The 22,133-nt window shown below is 49.3% G+C and overlaps 1 protein-coding gene across 4 annotated transcripts in view; it reads right to left on the bottom strand.

The window, feature by feature from the left end:
* The window catches only part of MYO18B (myosin XVIIIB), a 249,673-nt gene that overhangs the window by 92,206 nt on the left and 135,334 nt on the right, over positions 1–22,133 (bottom strand). For all 4 annotated transcript variants that reach the window (XR_011505408.1, XR_011505409.1, XM_070516286.1 and 1 more), the window contains exons 29-34: positions 20,409–20,563; positions 16,564–16,687; positions 15,537–15,737; positions 11,697–11,807; positions 7,334–7,438; positions 1,903–2,055 (exon numbers count right to left, since the gene is read on the bottom strand). Coding sequence is in view for 2 of the 4 variants with exons in the window: in XM_070516286.1 (XP_070372387.1) it covers positions 1,903–2,055; positions 7,334–7,438; positions 11,697–11,807; positions 15,537–15,737; positions 16,564–16,687; positions 20,409–20,563 (849 nt within the window). In the remaining 2 variants the exon portion in view is untranslated. The remainder of the gene's footprint in view (positions 1–1,902; positions 2,056–7,333; positions 7,439–11,696; positions 11,808–15,536; positions 15,738–16,563; positions 16,688–20,408; positions 20,564–22,133) is intronic.

Here is a 22,133-nt window from a genome sequence, read left to right as displayed (position 1 = left end):
CTGATGTGCCTTCTGGTTTAACAGCTCTGCCCTTCTGGTCTTGTCGTGAGAAAAACATCAGACAAACCCAGCTTGGGGACATTTTACAGGTTACCTGGCCAGTACTCTGTCAAGGTCATGACAAACAAGGTAAGACTGAGAAACTGTCCCAGACCAGAGGGTACCAGGCAGGTGTGACAGCTAAACACAGTGTGGCGCCCGGGGTGAGATTCTGGAACAGGAAAAGGACATTAACAGAGAAACAGAAATCAAGTCTGCTATTTAGGTCTCTGTTTCTTTTTTCTAACACAGGTCTACTTTAGCTAATAATCTGTATCTGAAACCTTTCATTTTACAGATGGGAAAGTGATGCTAGAGGCAGAAAGCAGTGGAAGTCTGGATCCAGTTTCTAACACCTGGAGCTAGACCCTGCTGCCCCCCGCAGACTTCCTGGGGACTGCTGACTCTCAGAAGCTTCTCCAGAAGGAAGAGAGATGAGCACTGGGCTTGGAGTCACAGAATGTGGCTTGAGGCCCGGCTCTGCCTTTAACTGGCTGTGTGACCTCAGGCAAATCCCTCACCCTCTCTGTTCTTTGGTTTCCTCATTTGTCAAAAGAGGAGGATGCGCCAATTGAATTCCACAGGAAGGCATTTATTCAGTATTCCTGATGTGCAATGGACTGGATGGGCGTCATCAGAGGTGAACAAAACAGAGTCCTGCCCTCAGGAAGCATAGAGTCTTGTTCAAGAGTCAGTCCAATGTGACCCATGTGAGTTTCTGGGGATGTTCTGTGAAGATAAAGAAGCCCCCGGCCATGTGGCATGACAGAAGCCCAGAGGAGGAGGAAGACACGATGGCAACACTCAGAGAAGGAGAGACGGTGAAGGCAGACGGAAATGCTCGTCTCCCCACACTTGGATTCAAACGGTGGTTTATCCGAGGGTGGGGTGTGCGTACGTTAGAAGGACACCAAATGCATGGATGCAACACCCCCAGCAGGGTCCCGAGCCTCTGTGTGTGTGTCCAGCTCCCCGGGGGACAGCCAGCACATCCTGAGTGTCATTCTGCTCCAGGCCGTCTCTCCCCAAGGCTCCCCTCACACTGTGGGATCTGCCCATCACGATTCTGCACACCCACCGCCCCGGCCACCATGGCCACACCTGGCACATCTCCTGAGGTCCCCAGCTTCTGCCTGGTCTCATTTCCATCCTCCCTCAGACTCACTGCTCTGGTCCTCCTCTGAGGCAGCCAGGGATGGTGGGCCCAAGCCCTGAGTTCGAATTCTGGCTCGGCCACCTTCTAGCCGTGTGACTTTGGGGGGTCACCTCCCCTCTCTGCCACCCAGTCACCTCACTTGTGAAATGGAGGTGATGATCCTCACGTCCCTCAGTTCTCCTGAGAACTCAGTGCAACATTCTGTACAGAGTACCCGGTACATGGTGGGGGCTCCAGAAGGGAGCAGCTGCGGATCAGCATCCCGTCGTGGTCGGTATCACTAGCCTCCCAATAGGCAGGCACGTGGCTATTTTTGTTATTGTTGTCTTTAGGGATAAGCTTTGCATTATTAGCATTATTCCCATTTGTTTCATGCCCAGCCCGGGTGGTCACCAAACACACACACACACACGCACACACGCATGTGAGCTGCACTCAGCCATTCTGCCCCACGGCCCTGTTCTGCCCAAGCCCTCAAGACAGTTGACCTCAGCCCTGAGAAAGAAACAGGACCCCTCAGTCATTTGTAAACACCTCCCCCTCACCTACCACCTCCAGGGGACCTACCGAGCCCCCGGGGGCCCTCATCGCCCTGCAGGTCTGTGAAGGTCGGAGGTCAGCACTGTGGCCATGTCCCTTCACGGGATGGGGAGCCATTCTTCCCCCACTGCTGGCTGCAGCTTCCTCTGCAGCCCAGCAGCACCCACCTGGCTGTGTACTTTCTCCAGCTCCTCCTTGCTGACCGACGTCTTGCTGTCCTCCATGGTCCCCAGAAGGAGCTGTACGTCCGACAACAGCGCATGGGTCCTTCTGAGGTCCCTCCGAAGACGCTTCTCGACGTCAAAGTCCCGATGGCCGATCTGGAAGCCAAGGGAGGGCTCTTGTGAGCTAAGACAGCAAAGCAGTGGCCCAAATCCTAGTTCTCTGGAACCAGGCCCCTTGGATTTGAATCCTGCCTCCACCACTCACACTGGGAGACCTTGAACAAGACCCTTCTCCTCCCTGAGCCTCAGTTTCCTCATCTGAATGTGGGAACGGCATCAACCACACAGGGCTGCTGCGAAAATTAAATACGGGCTCAGCTTTGTGCCCAACTCATAGGAAAGGCACGAGGAAGATGAGTTGCCGTCATTGCTGTGATGGCAGCCTGTGAGGACCCAAAGTCATTCTGTCTCATCTTTAATTGCATGAAAGTCCTCAGTGGGACCTCTCCTCACCTCGCAGGAGCCCATCTGCCCGGTGAGGACCTCTGCTGGCAGAAGCGAGGACCACAGTCACCCTGGAGGTAAGGGACTGGCTAGTCCAGGAGGGGGCCGTTATTCGCGCTATTAGTCTGGGTGCTGGTTTGAGGAGTTTATGAAAATTCATTGAGCTGTACAGTGGGATACGGCGTGCTTCTCTGCGTGTGTGTTACACTTCAGTAAAGAGTAGTAAAAATCGCTTGCTGTGTTTGAACGTCTCAATCAAGCTTTTTTGTCCCTCGAGCTGGTCCCTTGTGCCAGTTTAAGGACGGGCAGATGCGGTCATTTTCAGCAGAGGGAGCTTACCCAGAGGAGAGCACATTCCTTCCCCTAGAATCCTGAATTTGAAGGCCCTGTACTCCAAGCAAACAGTTGTCAGGTGGCTCTTAAGGAAGCCACATTCTGGACTTGGCACCAGGAGGGTGACCACTCTCAAAGGTCAACAACACAGGCAGAGACAACCAAGGGAGACACAGAGTCACAACAGGGGCCTGCCGTGAAACCCCGACAGCCTACGGTCTCCCCTAGAAATAGGGCATTGACTTAAAAACATTGGGCTTGCGTCTCTAAAAGAGCCTGACAGTCCCCTTCTCTTCAGGGGACCGGAGGAAAGAACACGGCGTCATCAGTCAGGTGGGGAGCTTCCAAGAAAATAGGATATAGGTGTCTCAACCGTGGGACCCAGTTTCTACACACCTGGATATCTGTGTCTCTACACCAAGTACAAACACTTCCTGGGAGGCTCAGAAGGCCCCAGAATATTCTAGAAAGAATGTGGGATTTGGAAGGAGGTTACCCAGGCTTTACATCCTGGCTCGCCATTGGCTGGCGGGAACTGTGGCTGAGTCATGCGACCTTTCTGAACCTGAGTTTCCATTTCTCCAAAAAAACAAAAAGAAAAAAATTCTCTATCCTCCATGTCGAGACAAGACAAGGATCAGGTGTGATAATGGATTGAAAGCATTTTGTACGCTGTCAAGTGCTTTACAAATATAAAGGATTATGAGTATTATTTGATGACCCAGAATGTACATCTCTAGATTTTGCCTTATTATTTCTCTAGCACGAGTTTTGAATTCTTTGAAAAATGAGTTGGTTCTTAGAATACGGCCTCTTTATGCTCTGATGTACGGCTTTGCTCAGTTTAAAATGCTGGTCTAATATATATATACACACACACATATTCTCACCTGCTGAGCGGAAGACTGGGCATCGTGCCAGGCCCTTTGTCACGTGTTATTGCATTTAACTCCTGTGACAGTCTCTTAAAAATAGACATTATTGTTATTGCCTTTATAAAAGTAGTAATAGCTTACATTTATGGAGGGCTTTCTAAGTGTCAGACACTGTTCTAAACACTTTACGGATATTAACATATTTAGTCCTCCCGATGAATGTATGGGGTGCGTAGTATTATGATTCTCATCCCACAGATGACGAAACGGAAGCTCACAGAGGTGAAATAGTTTTGCCCAAGATCACACAGTTAGTAATAAGTGGCAGAGTTAGGATATGAACCCAGCTTTTCTGACAGCAGAGAGGTAATTTGAGTAAAATAGATGATGAGAGAAAACAGCGTTATGAAGACACAGGGGAGCATCACCCAGCTCAGGCTGGGAAGGGTCAGGAAGGGTCTGAGATAAGCAGGAGCTGGGTGAGGTTCAGGAAGAGCACTGCAGGTGGAAGGCACTGCATGGGCGAGATAGAGGGCCAGGAAACTGTCTTGTACATGCAATTCTGGGTGATTAGCATCAGGGTATGAACCACGAGGGTGGGCCAGGTCACAGAGCGAGACAAGTTGCCCGGAACCAGCTCCTGCCTTCTGAGCTGTGTGGGGCTCTTAAGCAGGTGCTGTCCTGGGGAAATGGAGGTACAGCTGAAAAAAACGAATACAGAGAGGGTAAGTGATCTGCCCAAGGTCACACTGCTACTAAGGGGCTGACCAGGGATTTGAACCCAGGAAGCTCAGCATTAGAATGCAAGTCTCTAACCACTGCACCACAGCACCTGGTGGAACCTGAATCCCACTTTATTAACTTGAGCCCAGGGTCTTTACCGTGATTGCATTCAAACAGTGTGCTTTGAATCTTTCTTATTTTTGTGTGTGTTCTTGCTCTGCATATATTCTAAAGTGCCTTTAATCCTGCTGTGGGGCAAGTTGGCATGAGGGACATTCCTTGATGTTGTCACTGACCATGCAGTAGGGATGGCTCAGATCCTACCGTCTTCACTGCCAGAGAGCCCCTAAAAATGCTGGCACCATCTCCTTTCCAGAGGAGTTATTGCAAACAAAATTCACAACAAAATCTCAGACAAGTCATCCTCCCCATCATAATGAATTACTACGGGAGAGGAGGGCAAAAAAAAAAAACCTCATTAGCTTAATGGGAAATAAATGTCATTCTGCAAGTTCACATTTTGCAGCATGAAGATTCAAATTTGGATAAATCTGGTGAATAATTAACCAATAAATCTAAATGATGTTTAGTGTTCTTGTGGGAAACTGTATTCAAACCTCAAATGTTTCACCATTTATCATGAAGGCAAATTGTTTGGGGCAGGAGTTAAATGTCTGTTGTCAAAGATCTCTCCAAATACTTTTAAAATACGACCTGGAAATGTTGTTAGGGATAACCAAGTCCCTTTACAGATGGGGAAATTGAGGTTTGGAGGGCAATGCGTGTTGCTGAAGGTCGCACAGTAAATTAGTGGCAGAGCTGGACCTCTCGATAACATTATGAAAAAATCAACACAGTCAACAAAAGTTGATTCTAGTTAACTGGACTTTAATTGCTTTTAAGCAGCAAGGTGCTAAATTAAAAAAATAAATAGGCTTTCAAATAATATAGACCTCATTTCAAATCTACATAGACCGCTAACAAGCTATATGATCTTGGGCAATTTGCAATACATTTTGAGCCTCACTTCTCTCATATGAAGAAACTAATAATAACTATCCCATAGCACTGCAGTAAAAATTAAATAAAGTCTGTTAGAAAAAATTAAGATTAAATACTTATCTACTAACAGAATAAAAACACGGTTTGTAGCTTTAGAGCGAACAGTAGAACAAAAGGGATCACAGAAAATGTTATCAATCTGTCTAAAAGCAGGAAAGGAATAAAGAAAGAAGCAAAGAAAAAGGACAATAAACCAGCAAATACTAAATGCAAAAATAAGAGACTAGAAATAATTTCAAATATATCAGTCATTATAATAAATGTAAATGAACTAGATTCTCTTATGAAAAGTTAGAGACTAAAATATGGGATTAAAAAGTATCCAGCTGTTTAAATGAAACACACACACACACATTTGCAAAGGTTGGACATGAAGGGATAAAAAAAAGTCCTGCAGGCATCTTAAAAAAACAAGCAAAATAAAATAAGGCAAAAGCCATTTGTGGAGAAAAAGGGACACTATACAATAATCAAAGAAACAATCTACAATCTGCCAAGGAAATAAGGCAATGATAAATTTAGATGCACCTAAAAATATAACCTCAAAATACATAAAGAGAAAACTAAAACAGAATTATAAGCAAAACTTGGCAAAACCACAATAACAGTGGGAATATAACAGGACTCTTCCAGAAACAGTTCAAGCAGACAAAATCAAAGTTAATAGGAAGTGATTTTTTTAATATATTTTTAACTTTTCCTTTGTGGTTTGTGCTTTTATATTTGAGTATAATATTTAAATCACAAAATTAACAAGCTGATCCATTTGTCATGTATAGAACCCTATTCCTCAGAACAGCTAGGATTCACTCATTGAATCAACTTTTTTCAAAATGCATAGTGAGCACCTATTTGTCCAGGCCTGGCTGCCCTAGATGAGCGTTTGAAGGAGGCCCACATTCCTTTGTGAACAAAACTAATGACTCTTGGGGAAGGTCTTTGATGGCAGGATCATTGCTAATTAAAAGACAATGAACGCATGTTAAGCAAATACATTAAAATACACTCCTATGCTATTTTAAAGGAGATCATAGAAGCCACAGGCATATCCCTCCAACCTTGGGGTTTCATGTAGCAGAAGAACAGGCAGAGAAAGGAATAGTTAGGGGCCGAGGGAGCATTTCCTCCCAACTCTGAAACTACGAGCTGGCCCTGTGCTCTGACGGCTGCCTTATTTACGGCAGCGGTTCTCTGTAACAGGGAAGGTCGATTTTGTTCTCCAGGGACATTTGGCAACGTCTGTAGACATTTCTGGCTGTCACATCCGGGGGGGTACAGCTGGCATCTAATGGGTGGAGGCCAGGGATGCTGCTCCACATGCTACAAAGCCTGGGATAGCCCCTCACCACAAAGAATGATGTGGCTCGAAATGTCCACAGAGCTGCAGCTGAGAACCCTGCTATTCAGCAATGGCAACAACCCCACAGGCCCTGCCCTGCAGAGGCTCAGAGCGGTTAACCTGCTCGCCCAAAGCTGTGTAGACAGAAGTGGCCTGGGGAGTGCTTAAAGCCACATTTGCCTGACTTGGAGCCTCTAGCAAAAGTCTTGTTCTCACGAGGCCACTTGTGAGTGCCCTGGCCATTCACATCCACCCCAGTAAAGCAAGGGCTGTCTACACTCTCACCCCGACAGCAGCTGAAGTGAGGCGGCCTCATCCGCCACTTCTGGCCCCCTCTGTTTAGACTCACAGGCTCTCCCAAGACCCTGCTGTGTGCAGACACTGGAAGGTCCCCTTAGAAGAGCCGGTGAGTGTGGGCAGGGACAGAAGTGATGGAGAAGAGGGCGCTGGAGAGAAGCAGGTGGAAGCCAGGTGAGGGGACTGGCCCCGGTTAGTCCTGAGACCCCTCCAGCTGGCCTCCCCATGAACCCGCCTCTCAAATAGGGCCCAGAGGCAGGGAATGTGTTCTCCCAAGTGTCTGCTGGTGTCCCTGCCTTACCTGATCACAGAGGGTCCCGATCAAGCCTTCCAAATCCTGCTTCTCATGGAGGACCATCTGCTTCTCCTCATATTCCTGCTCCAGCTGCATTTCCAGCTGGCGGAGCTGCGGGCACAAAGGGCAGAGGCATGCATGGGATAAATGAGCTCCACTGGGACAAATACCACCAGGCAGGGACCCTCGGAGGAGCGAGATGACATGGAGCTCATGGCCGCTTGTCCAGCTCCAGAAAGGCTGCCCTAGAGATTGGGAAGGGGTGTCTCTGTCAGAGAACTCAGGAGCCTTAAAGCTTGGGAGCCAGACAACTATGGGGAGAGCCGGCCAATTGTGGGGAGCCCCCTGCCCTTCACTGTGAAGCCCCCTCCCCCAGCTCCCTACCCGTTCCCTAACGGATGTTGCCTGCCTATGCCAAGATCTATTGACTATTTACAACTCTTGCCACTCTGACTTTTTAAGGTTCTGCACAACATTATGTGCAACAGAGCAAAATGCATCCATCTCCATTGATAAATATACAATGATGCAGTAAAAAAAAAAGAAGAAAAGTTGCATATGAGATTATTCTGTGTTATGGACTGCATGTTCGGTCCCTCCAAAATTCCTGTGTTGAGGCCCTAACCCCAGTGTGACAGTATCTGGAGGTGGGGCCTTCGGGTGGTAATTAGGTGAGGTCATGTGGGTGGGGCCCCTGGGCTGGGCTGAGTGCCCCTCACACAGGAAGAGACTCCACAGAGCTGGCTTCCTCTCTCTCCACCTACAACGAGAAGGCGGCCACCCACAAGCCAGGAAGAGAGCCCTCACCAGACCCCCAATCTGCCACCACCTTGGTCTTGAACTTCTCAGCCTCCAGAACTGTGAGAAATAAGTGTTCATGGTTTAAGCCCCCGATCTGTGATATTCTGTTATAGCAGCCAGAACCAGCTAAGACATCAGGATGAGCATCTCATTTAGTTTACGGTCACTCTGATTGCTCAGTAATCCCGCAGCAAAGGCAGGCACTCCCCCGGAGGGAATACCCCGCGTTAGCAGTGCTTTTCACACCCTCTTCCCCTCCACCCGCCTCCCCCGTATATGTTACCTCACCCCTTCCTCCTCCCTCTCCATCTTGCACTATCAAGAACCCTATTTCACAGGCGGGTAAAGTGAGTCAGAGAGGGGTTCTGAAGCACACACGCCTAAGTCAGTTGCTGCTGAGAGCAGTTAGCGTTCTCTCTCCTGGCCCCAGCTCCTCTGCCACCCCAGACGGCCATCCGCATTCCCACCCAGGTCACTCACAATTGATTTCCTGCCACCGTGAGAGACGGACTGAGCAGGGCAGTCGGCAGATGTGAAGTCGATGTGAGAGTCTGTCATAAGGAGAAAAACACCTTTCTCTGACCTCACTCTCTCTCTCTATAAATCTGTCCACGGAAAAGCCTCAGGAAGGTCTGGGTCACATCCCCACCTCGCCGGGGCCCTGGCTCGGGGCGCTCATCATGCTGTGATGCACTCTTGGAATGCACCAGAAATTGTGCAACCCTCACCCGAGAGCACAGCGGCAGGGACTGGGGGCCTCCATCTCCTGACACACAGGGGGAAATTATAATGATTGATGGCGACGTATGGAGAAAGCAAGTTCATTTCAAAACTCTCTTTTCAGAGTAAGAGATTCAAGGCCCTCTGCTCACGTCTGCTTTTAGAATGAAGACCGGAATAGCCAAAACTCATTTTGAAACATATACAAAATAATAAAAACTATCCATTAAGCAAGGCAAAGTTTTCTGGAGCGTGTTCCATAGAATATTTCCACATGGTGTTCACAGGTATGATGTGGGGGGGTGCAGAGGGATGTCTGCGCTAGAATAAGTGTGGGAACCACTGAGTTAATGGGTTCTTCAGTGATGGACTTATCAGAGCCTTTGGGAAGCTCACATGCAGGAAGTGCTAAAGGATACAGCGTTGCCCAAGGCTGACGTCTATCAAGTGCTTCCTAAATTGTCTTCTGTGGTCTAAACATTTGCAATCTGTATATTGCAATACATATATTGCATGTATATATGTATATACATATATAGTGTTTTGGTTAAGACACTGGGCTTTGGGTCAGACAGGACTGAGATCAAGTTCTGGCTCAGCTACTTCCCAGCTGGGTGGCCTTGGGTGAGTCACTTCACCTTTTTGAGCTCCAGTTTCCTCATCTGTAGAAGCAGGGCAATAAACCTTACAGAGTTCTTGTGAGGATTATGTAAGCTGACAGACATAAAGAATCCAGCCTGGTGCATGGCGCCCACTGGGAGTTCAAAGAATGCCACTCGTGTCCCCCAAATATGGAATAACAGAAAATAAGCAGGAACTGGCTGCTCAGTGATAACTCCAAGAACTTTCCAGTTTACAAGGCACTTCTCATTCATCTATTTCGTCCTGACAATAGCGAAAGGAAGGGAGAACAGTTTCTATCATGGCTCCCATTTCACAGATCAGAAAACTGAGTCTTGGGAGGTTACGGGACTTTCTCGAGGGCACACAGGTCAGGCTGAGCCCCAAATCATTGACTTTCTCTCCAACCCTGGGGACCTCTGGGGGGATGCACTTGGGCCCTGAGGATGATCCATGTGAACCCCCAGAGGAAATGAGCCTTAAAGGGGCCCCAAAAGGAGTATATGAGGAGCACGACTGACAGCAGATGCGGCAGCATCCACCACTGGGGGTGAAGAACGGGCTCAGTTCTTACACTCCCCTGGAGCAGGGACAGGGTACAGGGCAGTCCCATCTGCCCGAGGACGTGCCCAGCTAGCTTCCCATCCCACAACGAGGTCTGACGATCACCAAAGCCCCCTCCAGCCCCACCCAGGATCATGCAGCACTGGGGGCTCCGCAGGGCACCCAGTCTTCTCTTGAGTGGGTTAATCAGGCCTAAGAACAAGCCAACCACCAGGCCGGGTCCCTGGCTCATCTGGAAGGGCCGGCTGCCTGGAAATCCACACACATTGGCGCTGCTTGTTAGTTTCCAACATCCGGGGATTCTATTAGGAAACTCTGTGCAACGTTTCCCCATCGGTGATCTGCTTGAATCTGCGCTGTGACCCTGCCAGGGAGCCGTTATTACCCTATTGTACAGATGAAAAAAGCGAGGCTTATGAGCAAGGTTACGGGATTTCTCCAATGTCCCACATTGGGTAGTTAATGGGGTTGGGACCTGATCCAACTCTCCACGACTCCAAATAATATAGCAACGCTGGCTTTCTCGTGTGTCTTACAAACTGTCTCTGACTGACCAGCCCTGGATACAGAGCAAGGAGCCAGGGAGCAGACGGGATTTGGGTGGAATTTGAGGGTTTAAAATCACTTCTCCGAGATCACACAGTGGTTAAGTTGAAGGGCAGGAGTCTATGGACCCCAACGCCCCAGTTCTCACCCCTACAGCCTAATGTCTCCACAGAGATACTGTATAGGGAGCGAATAATCGCGGTCAACTTTGGGAAATGGTCTCAGCCCCTTCCTGGAGATTCAGAATGCGCACCAGGCTAGGAAAGACCCGGAGAAGTCCTGCAGAGACGAAACCTGGCACATGAGGCCAAACCCTAAGCGTGCCCGCGATCCCGCTGTAAAGATTCATCTTACACTCACATCAGTCAAAGCATCGATAAAGATGTTTGTCCCAGCACCGAGTATAGTAACAGAAAGTCAGAAACATCCTAAATGTCCGACAACAGGAGACTTGAGTAAGTTAGCGCACGCTCCTCCAGTGGACTCCTTGTAAGCCATTAAACATACGTTTGCTCTGTATTTACCGACATGGAAGCAGGCCCAGGACAGACCTCTGAGTGTAAACAGCGGGCTTCAAAACAGCATGACCCATTTAGGCAAAATGATATCTCTACGAATACACAGGTGTGTGGATACGATGAAAGAGAGAGACAAGGCAATATTTAAAAATAGTAATAACGATGATTTCTAGGTGGTGAGATTTCAAGGACTTAGCGCTTTTTTATACACTGTTTTAAACGTCTGCAAAGAGCTTGGATAAATGCAAGAAATTATGTGAGTTAGAAGGGAAATAGCCAGAAGGGACGGTCCCCTTCTTGAAACATCTATGATACACGTCCTCGCCCAAGGCATCAGCCGCATGGCATCATGGGCTCCTGGGAGAAATCGTGGGGTGATTATGCTGGACAGTTCCAGAGGCTTCTGGAAGTTCCAGGACCATATTTAAGATAGATACCTCTGCGCAAGCACCCCTTCAAAGCACCTAGGGAGCTAAGTCGCAGGTGGTTGCAGAAAGCGCCCCGTCCCCAGACCCCGGCCTCCCCTTCACTCTAGGGAAGAGAAACAAGGCTGGACCCATCAGGGCCCAAGGGCGTGGCTGGCCTCGCCGCTCACATACCCGCTTCTGGCAGGACTGGCGGATGTCCTCCAGCTCCTCCTCCTGGTCCTCACGGTCCTTCTGGTGCATCTGCTTCATCCTCTCGATCTCCAGCTCGAACCGCTGGCGGAGCTGAGGGGCAGCAAGGACAGAGTGTGAGGGTGACCCTCACTGACTCCCCAGGCCCTCCACATCATCCTTGGCATCCCAATTGCATTGTCCATGTTTGGAGTGCATGGATGAGGGTCAAGTTATCCTCCCAGGCCCCCAGGAAGGTCAGAAATGGTAAACAAACAGCCCCAAGGCTGCCTGTATCCCTTCCTGTGCTCGTAACAGACATCACCAGTCAATCACACTCTTTCCCACTGAGTTTAAATGTAGCCTCAGAATCACTCTTATCGTTCTTAAAAATTTGTTATTCCTGGATGAGACATCAGTGATGGTTTTTAGATGGGTGGATAGGTGAGTGGACGGATGGTGGAACAAAATTTTATTTATGAAGATATGAGAGCCCGGAACGGGAGATAACTCGCCCAGGATGTTATGGACAATTCACCTCGACTCTGCCTGGTTCCCTTTCTCTGTAAAAACAACCATCTTTGAGTTCTGAGAACTCAATGAGATGATCCATGTAAAGGATCTAGCCAGTGCCTGGCATATAAACATTACTCGCTCTTTCCCCATTATCTTGAAAATAGAGAGAAAGGCCCATCCTCTCCCTTCCTGGCAGCCTGACATAATTAGCTGTGCTCCCAGGAAGGAGATGAGCCTTTTAAATGAGAGCCCCCAAAACTTGCTCTGAGCAAAGAGTTGTGTGTGATGTTTAAACTGTGTGACATTGTATGAAAGGTTTTAGAACTGGTGACAGAAGTCATGGGTTCCAATTCCAGTTCAAGACGTCACTTTCTCGATCTGCATAACTGAGAAACCGCTCCAAGCTCTTGCTTCTCACATTTTGTGACACATTAGAATTACCTAAATGCATTTTTTAAAACTTTAAATTTCAGGGTTTCATCCTAGACCTAATGAATCAGAATCTCTGGGATGCAGGTCCCATGAAACTATACCTTCAAGCTTTCATTAGTCTGCACTCTTGAATGGGGTTGGTCCATGAAGCACCATTTGGAACCGAAGCGTGTAGATGGGTTACATTGTAGAAACTACAACCTTCTGATTATTTATTGCTCTGCCTGGCGTCTCTCACCAAGCTTCAGAAGGTTACAACTGCTGGCCCTAACATGGAAATTAAGTTGAGAAAAAACAATCTTGGTCTTTGAAAATGTTGATAATATTCTCTGCTGTGTACACAGGACTGTGGCAAAGCGTCTAAAGCAAAGAGGACGTCAGAGCTCCTATTACAGTTGCTGGCATGAAGCGGGCTCCCTTTAAATGTCAACTCCCTTCCTCGCCTCCTTTAAAATGACAGAGGTTATGGGAAGATAATCCAAAATGAGGAGCTTAAGCAAGTAAATATAGTATTTCTTTTTCCTTTTTCTCTAGCCTCTTGGACACTCCTGACGGCTGCAATACCATTTATGTCAAGCGTATATGAGTTAACATAAGATTCCCTGGAAAAAGTGCTATATTGTAACCAATAAATATCTCCTGGATGTCTACAAGGACACAATGAACGCAGGATGAGGTTACGGGTGAGGCTAGAGACCGATGAAAGTGTTGAGTCAGCCTTGCCTCCCGAGTAAGTTGAGGGTGGAAACTTAGGAAGCCGCATTAACTTTCGGGTCCCTGAGGTCACAGGAGAACTTTCCTGCTTCGGAGCACCGAGTGGCTCCCTGGCGGTATCTTAAAGAGTTAACACCATTTTCCCAGGCGCTTGCTTTGTTCTTGACTCTGGGCTGCTATATGACGTTGCGCCGTCCTCCATGTCCCTGAATGACCCACACAGATATTCCCCTCCCTTCCTGAACATTCACAGATTCACAGCCGGGGTGGAGGGGGACCAGGGGATTGACAAGGCTCTGACTTCATCTACCTCATCCTTCAGATGAGGAGACTGAGTCCAGAGAAAACAGGCGGCCTGCCTAACGTCATACAGACCATGAGCTGCCTCAAGGACCCTGTCTGGATGGGACCATGTTACAGCTCCTTAATGTCCCATGACCTTCCCACCTCCAGGTTGTTCCTCCTGCCCGGAATTCTCTTGGTCAGCCAACTCAGACCCATTTTTCAGCTTCAGTAAATGGCACTTCCTCCAGGAAGTCTTTCTTGGTTGTCTCCCCAACCCTGCTCCTCAGACCAGATCTGCAAGTTAAACTTGCCCATGACCTTCAGCATCAGCATCGCTATGCTGGGAGGGCGGGGACCACGTCTGCCTTGTTTACAGCTGCATGCTTAGCATCTACACGGTACCCGACACAAAGTAGCTGCTTGATAAATACAGGTTGACTGCGTGAGGAAAGGAACAGTGTTTTCTGAACTGCTCAAGACTCTGGCCGTCCATGCCCACCATCCCCATGTCTCAATACTGAGCAGGCCGTGCCAAGGGAGTAGGGGTAAGTGAGAAGCAAGGGTTGGCACCCCAGTTTTCCCCCCGCATCCCTCACCCTCACCCCTACCCCCGACTTCATCACTGCTGCTCAGAGGTCCCCACTTTACCCATTCACACTGCCTGGTGAGATTTTCTTGAAAAAGGGGCCCTAGCCTTAAAACCACTTCAAGATAATTGTGTCTTATGAAATCCTACATAAGAAGTTTATTCAGAGCTAAGCCTCAGGAAAAGTCTTATTTACCCTTGAAGAACTGGTTTGTTTTCATCTAGGGGACAATAAAAAACATGTGTGTAACACATTTCCTTTTTCTCTCTGGCCACCAGGAACCTCAGAGCTAAAACTATAAAGTATGTAAGATCGTATGTTTTGTGCCCCTGTGTGTTAATTCACCATCCCCACTCCTCCTTAGCATCTAACTTATCTTGTGTTTTTCTGGTTCAGATTTTTATTTCTAATTTTTCTGTTTTATTATGCATGCATCTTATAAGCTGCCTCGAATTCTTTGTTGAACAAGGTGGGCATATAAACAAACAAGCAGATAAGTACTCCTGTGGTACCTCATTGAGGGTGCTGGTACTGGAGTATTTGATACCCCTACCTATTCCCCTTAGTTATTTTGCATTTCCCAGAGACGGTGCTCCAATCTTCCTCGAGGCCGTGCACATAGTAGGTATTCAAGGCCCTGTGGAGTCAGACGGTGCAGGCTCCAAGCCCATCCCTGCTACTTTCTCCACGTCTCTGAGCCTCAACTTTCACATCTGTAGAGTGGGGATCAGGCTACTCTCTCACCATATAAGGTGCTTGTGGAGATTCACGGGATGATATGTGGGGAGAGCTTAGGGCTGAGTCTGGTACACAGACAGTACTCAATAAATGTCAGATATTGGGTCAACATTTATCGAGCACCAGTGATGTACCAGGCCTCATTCTAGGCTCTGTGGGTTCCTGATAAGTAAGACCAACAAAAATCCTTGGCTTCCTGAAACTTATACCCGAATGGGAGAGAGAAGCATTGCACAAATTTTTAAAAAATATGATGGCAGGTACTATGAAGGAGGACAAACCAGCTCTGGAGACAGGAAGCAAATGTGGCATGGGGGTGGGGCTATTTTTGAGAAGGCGATCAGGCAAGCTTCCGTGAGGGGACATTGATGCTTTTAGGACCGTAGGGGAGGGCTGGATCATGAAGGATCCGAATGTCAGCCTTATGGGTTGAGAGATTCTCTGGGGCAATAGGGAGCCACAGAAGGATGCGGAGCAGCTGAGTGAGGTGCCTATGTCATGCTTTAATAACACCCCTCTGCACTGGGGTCAGCGTGGGGCAGGGCATGGCTCCTGGACAGGGCTTCCCTACCTGCTCCAGCTGCTTGATGGTGTTTTCCTGCTGGTTCTGGATTTTCTGCTGCTCGAGGGCGCTGGATTCCAGCTTCCAGAGCCTCTCTTTCAAGCCCGCGACGCAATTTTCCCCCAGAGAAGACGACCCCAGCAGCTCCCGCTTATGGGCCTGCAGCATCTCCACCTCCTGCCTCAGCTTCACGGCTTCCTGGTCCTTTTGCTACAGCGACAAAGGGGACAGAGATGTGGAGTCACATGACCAGGTGCCCCTTCCTCACTGTCTACCGCCTGCTGGAAGGGCGCTCACCACTTCTCAAGGCATGCCACCTCGACCTCCACCTCCCTTGCAGCCCCTCACGGCACCCCCTGTGGGACACCAAGGGCTGCTCTCTGGGACAGATCACCTAGGCAGGATGGTGGCCTTTGTGGGAGAGCAATGCATCAGAGCCCAAACACCTCCAGGAAGTGTTTGCCCCATTTGTGAGCTGTGCACCTGCCAAGGCTAAGATTGAGCTGCTGGAGCAGGGAGGCAAAGTGTACAGAAATGACTCTTCCAGGTTAGCAAGTTGGCTCCAGGGTCAAAGAACTTAGGCTAGATCATGAAGGAGCTGCACACCAGGCTAAGATGTTAGAGGTTCTCCCGGGGGTAATAGGGAGCCACCGAAGAGTAAGGGGTGAGGTGCCCATGTCATATTTTACAAACTCCCTCTGCATTGGAGCCTGCATGGGATAGGGCACTGCCCCTGGATGGGGCTACAGCTGACTCATTCTTTGCCGAACCTCTCAGACCTCACAGATAGCACCTTAGAACGCATACAGGTGACCAAAGCAATTTCACTACATGACACTAGGGAGGTCTGACGATCAATCTGCCACCCACTATTTGTTTTATTCAGGCATGTTGGGATCCACGACCCCAGTTGGCTGGCAGACCAGGTACCCACACAGAGTTCTCTCCCCATCACCATTGACAGCAGGTGCCCAGCGGGGTTTCCTGAGACCCTGCCCCCAAGGGTGCAGAGGGCTCCGTGCCTCCCATCCCTTACCTTCAACTGTTGCTGAAGCTGGCCTAGCTCCCACCGGATGCTGGTGTTTTCCTGGGCCACTTTCTCTCGGAGGCCCTTCTCAAACACCGACTCACCCAGGGCCTGGGCCAGCTGCGTGTCAAACCTGTCCAAGCAGAACACGGGTCATGGCACCATGCTTGGGGTGGGGGAGGAGAGGGGCTGGCGAGAGCAGTTTGCTGGGAACCACTCAAGAGAGAGAGAAGGAAAGGATGGAGCGTTTGCTCGATGCTTTTATATAAGATGGTGGATGCAGGGTAGGAACCTGGAATACCAGAGAGCAACTTTTAGGGTTTATATTTCCACAAAAGTCCTGGATACTTACTTAAAATGTGATAAAAACATATAGATAAAAATAAAAATAGCATAAAACTATATACAAATAGAAAATAAGAATAAAACACCTGTAGATATATAGGAAAAGCTAATCTATCCGGTTTGCTCATATGTGCCAAGAACCATTAACTCTGCAAGGCCCAGGTTTGGTATCTAATATTCATCGAGCGTGCATGAATGAATGCATATATTTGCCTAAATAAGGGATGGTCTACATTTCATATTTCACACTATATGGTCCGGCTTACGCATTCCTCAGTCTTGTGGGAGCGCAGTAATTAGCAACAAAATGTGGGATATTTATAAATTCAGTCTGGTCTTCATTTGTCTCCCCAGCAGAAAACACAAAGACAAGACAGTCCTACTGGGGGCCATCTCGAGAATTAGGAAACGCCTCGACGGGGCCCACCTGCCCCTCCACGGTGGAGACTGCGGGTGAGAAGTGTTTCCTGGACTTCACGCCGTGCCAGGCAGTTGTCTCGGCCTTCAGTGCTGATCACAGAGGAGAAAACCAGCAGAGGAGGCTCCGCCAAGCCTCAGTAAGATGGGACTTCGGTCGCTTGCCCTCGGCCCACAGCTCCGGGGAACTTGGTGCGGCCAGATGGAAGAAGTGGGCGTGAGGTTTGGGCCTTGGTGAGAAGAAGCTCTCCCTTGCTACAAGATTATCCAAAGTCCCTTAAGACTAGATGGTCATTCAAAGCCTCAGACTCCTGGGAAAGCCAATCACGGCTCACAGATGGAGCCCCACTGTTGGAACAGCCCAGGAGCCTTCTGATTGGCTGCTGGTGACATCATTCAAGAGGCGCTAGGAACATTGTGATGATCATAATGCTCCAGCAGCCCCAAAGTGCCAGGCTCCGGATTGGGGTCCATACAGTCCTTGTAACAATTCAGCAAGAAACATGTCATTGCATCCATTTTACAGAGGAGGAAGCTGAAGATCAGAGACATGGAGCAGTTGAGCCCCAAGTTCTACAGTGGTGCAGGTGGGCTTCAGCCCAGCTTCTCCCCTGTCTCAGCTAGTCTCCATCTACCTGCTCATGCCCTGGGACAGGGAGGGGAAGACAGCGGGGGCCAGACAGTGACTGAGGTTTCAAAGGAGCCCTTGACTTAGCAGGTCACTTGATGCCAAAGAATGGCTCCTACAGATTTTAACTTCTGGCACACACTGACCCACCCACTGCCTGAGGCCAGACGGATTTGCACACACCCTTCAGCCCACTGGGAGTGGGCCTGGGGTCCGGCCGCCGGTGAGTGTGGGAGTCCATGAGCCCAGCACAGGGCTTACCCCGAGGAAGCAGGCTGGGGTTCCATCAGCCCTCAGAACTGAGCTTGGCGGGCCATGGGGTAACCATGGCAACCAGGAGCCGACGCCAATGGAACCATTGCGGCCCACTCTGAACTTAAAAGTCAAGGTGGGAGCAGGGAGCTCTAGCAGCGTGAAGACGTCCCTTCATCGCCCACAAGCTAAGGAGGCAGCTGGATATACAATCTGACTAAACTTAGAGAAAGATAAGGAAGTACTGCTAACTTCTAGATCTTTCCCTCACTAGAGTCATTCAGCCCAAATTTCCACCATTGGACTGAGACTTCTACTGACCCCGAAGGCTCCCTGCTGGAAAGCTAGTCCAGCTAGAAAGATAATGGCTGCTACTTGCCATTAGCATAAGAACATAAGTTAACGTGTTCTGTCAAGAGATGGTAGCAGAGCGGAGGGCATCACGGGACAGGTAAGTCTTGAGAGGAGGAAATGTGAGTATAAGAAATGGGGACTTTCCCAGGGGGCCTCACGGGGGAGGTTCTTGAGTACCTGGAATGAGAGATTCTGCCCAAAGGGGTCACGGAAAGACCCAAGAGATGGAATTATCTAGCTGCATAAACTCCAGGGGCAGGCCCCCCTCCCCCCATCAGAGGGCTTAAACCCTCCATACAGCCTCTCAGAACAGGAGCAAAACCCACAGAGGAGGACCAAGATCCTCACAGCTCCATGACCCCCGGAAACCTCAGGGATGACGGAGTCCGTGCCTCTCGATTGACAGATGGGTCTGTTGGAGCCATTCTCCAGCGCCAGGTGACCTGCTTAAGTCCAAGGACTCCTCTGAAACCTCGGTCACTCTCTGGCCCACAGGGATGGTACCATTTGACAAGGTCACCCAAGAAATGGCCAAGACGGGCCTAAGCCATTTTTCCCACTGTAAGGACAAGGTTTAGCCAGAGCACCCACGGGAAGGTGGAAAAGGAAACGGAGTCAAACATCCATAGGAAGAGAATAAACCTCTCCTTTTGGGGAGCATGCTAACAACTCCTAAAAGATCTTTTTTTTTTTTTCCAGATGAAGAAGCCAGCTCAGGAAAGCTCAAGGATAAATGAGAGAAATAGTATTGAATTCAGATCAAGTTCAAAATCAATGCCATTGCCATGGAAATCAAATTCGGCTGACCAAGTATTGGAACAGAGACGTCCTCAGTGAAACCAGGTCCTGGCACACACCGGAATGTTTTTCTGTATTTTCATCCTGGACCTTCTAAAAGAGGCTGCATTTCACCTATTTCCCTCATAAAGTCTCCATCAGGGCTCCTCTGGCTCAAAACAGGACCTCTGCTCAGGACCCACCCTCACCGAGTGAGCTGAAGACCTTCAGACACAGCCAGGGTGGCCAGGAACCAGGGCATCACAGGGCTGAGGTTTTGTATAAGGAAGCCCGTGAGTGTGGACCTGGGCTCCAGGCTAGGCTCCACCACTGGCGAGCTGTGACAGCATCCCCACGGGAAGCAGACACGGGAACCCGTGTGCAGACTCAAGATGGGCATCTTCTTGGTGCACAAGGTCCAGCCTCCAGCAGAATTGCTCACGTGATCCGAGCATCCAAACCCTAAATGCAAAGGGCAGCGACTCCACTTCTTGGTCATCTCCTCATTCTCTTTGCCCATTTTCAACAATGGGGATGGGAACCCAAATTTTGTCTGTTTGTAGATGCCAATTGTATCATTTAGTCCTCACCACAAGGAGGCATCCTCACCCGCCACCTAAAGACAAGACTCTGAGGCTGAGAAGGGTTGAATGACTTGTCCAAGGTCACACAGCTAGAAAGAGCCACAGCTGGGACTTGGGGGGTGGGGTGACATCAGCATTTGCGCTAACCGCCAAGCTAGACTGTCTTCGCCCTCCATAACAAATTCTTCACTTGATAAATGGGGAAGTTGAGGCCCAGAGAAGCCGAGAAAGTTCCTCAGGGTCACATAGTCCATTGGTAGGAGAGCTGAGACTGGGTAACAGAAAAGAATAGTTTCTTGCTGAATTCTTGGGAGAACCAAGAATAAGATGTGAGGGGACCGGGCACTTAGGGCAGGATGACGCGGTTACACCCCATGAACGAGGAGCCCTGAACAGAAGTGAGGGGGCTTAGGAGGAGAACCCAGGGACCCCAGAAGACCCCAGCACCGAGGCAGCCCCCGCCCTGGCCCCAAGGGAGGATGCAGAACATGACTCACTTTTTCTGCTTCTTCTCGAGCTCGTGGTTGCGACTTTGCTGGTTCTCCAGCAGGAGGCGGGTGTCCTCCAGGTCGCAGGTCAGACCGTGGCACTTCCTCCTCAGCTGGTGAGCCGTCTTCTTGGCACCTTCGTAAGCGCTCTGCAGCTCCCCAAGCTGTGGGGGGGATGGCAGGAATCACTCACTCTGGTGGCGCTCAACGAGCTTTCTACTTTTTGTTGCAAGCGGCTGCCATTCCCAAGGTGAGCGTGATGGAGAAAGAACAGCCTGGAGCTGGAGAGACCCCGTCTTGACCACTTTCTACCTGTGTCTCCTTGAGAAGCTATTTCTCTGAGCCTCAGTTTGATCAGGGGTATAATGGGAACAATTCCATCAATCTCCTGGGGTTGTTTTTCATTTTCCTCAATAACCCTCCTGTCAACATGCCACAGATTCTTTCCATGCCCTGCCTCCACTCGACAGCTCCTTGAGTTTGTTGTTAGTGTTGTCGAGTGGATTCTGACTCCTAACGTCCCTGTGGACAGCAGAGCAGACCCCTGCCTGGTCTCTTTGCACCATCCTCTCACCCTCCAGCACTGTATCAGACGATGCTCTGCTGCTGTTCACAGGGTTGTCATGGCCAATTTTTCCAGAAGTGGGTGGCCAGGTCCATCTTCCTAGTCTGTCTTAGTCTGGAAGCTCTGCTGAAACCTGTCCACCATGGGTGACCCTGCAGGTATTTGAAATACCCGTGACATAGCTTTCAGCATCACAGCGACATGCAGCCGCCACAGTTGACAACCTATAGATAGGTGACGTGGTTCCCTGACTGGAAAATGAACCCGGGCTATAGCGGTGAGAGCACCAGATCTTAATCACTGGCCTCCGGGACTGGAAACGCCTTGAGTATTGTATAATTGACATCCCCATCGGCTGGATAATCTGTGGTGCTATATGAGGATTAGCCATGAAGCAGCCAAAATGGCACACCTGGAAATCTGCCCAGGAAACCCAACAGCCGGGCTGGAAAGGTGAGAGCAGCAAGTGGCACTTTGGATGGGCTGAATTACCCAGGAATGCACACGGCCGTAAACAAACAGAAGAGGCCGAGCTCCAGCATCTTCTCCGGGAAGCACCCTCCCAAATGTCCTACTTTAGATCTGGGAGCAAGCGCAACTCAGCACACTCGCTTTGAAGAAATGGCCTCATTAAAGAATTGCTTTAAATAAGCAAAATGCTGAGTTAATGAAGCCTGTAATTCTAAATTCCGTATTCGAAGGCAAATGGGATGTTTTCTTAGATTCTACTGCTCAGAAAAGGTTGCAGCTTTATTACTTTTTAATGTAGCATGAATACCACCGCCCTTCCTAGGGGAAACTGACCTGACTTTATAATTTGTTATTAAAGAACTGGGCCTTGCCCTTCTCCTCCTGCATATGGGAACCTACAGCTCGGGGTGTCTCCTGAGGATCACAGTATCCTGTCCATCTTGGAAGGAACCACTAAAACCATCACTACCACCGAGGACGTGAGCCTCACCTCCACTGTTTATATAATCCCATGTGGTCTCACCCTGGGCCACTCTGCAAGGTGACCACAGGATACTACCCCCTCACAATGGGGAGATATATATAATAGTGGGACAGGCAAAGACAACCTCAGCTTTCATGGTGCTCCCCTCTAATTGGGGAGACCACTACAGTGCAGCATGAGGAGGCTTATACTTGGGAAAACAATTCAGGGGAAC

This window comes from Equus asinus, chromosome 8, assembly GCF_041296235.1.
Source record: "Equus asinus isolate D_3611 breed Donkey chromosome 8, EquAss-T2T_v2, whole genome shotgun sequence".
Taxonomy (NCBI): domain Eukaryota; kingdom Metazoa; phylum Chordata; class Mammalia; order Perissodactyla; family Equidae; genus Equus; species Equus asinus.
Note: the sequence above shows the minus strand (reverse complement) of the source record. Positions and strands in the feature narration are given on the sequence as shown.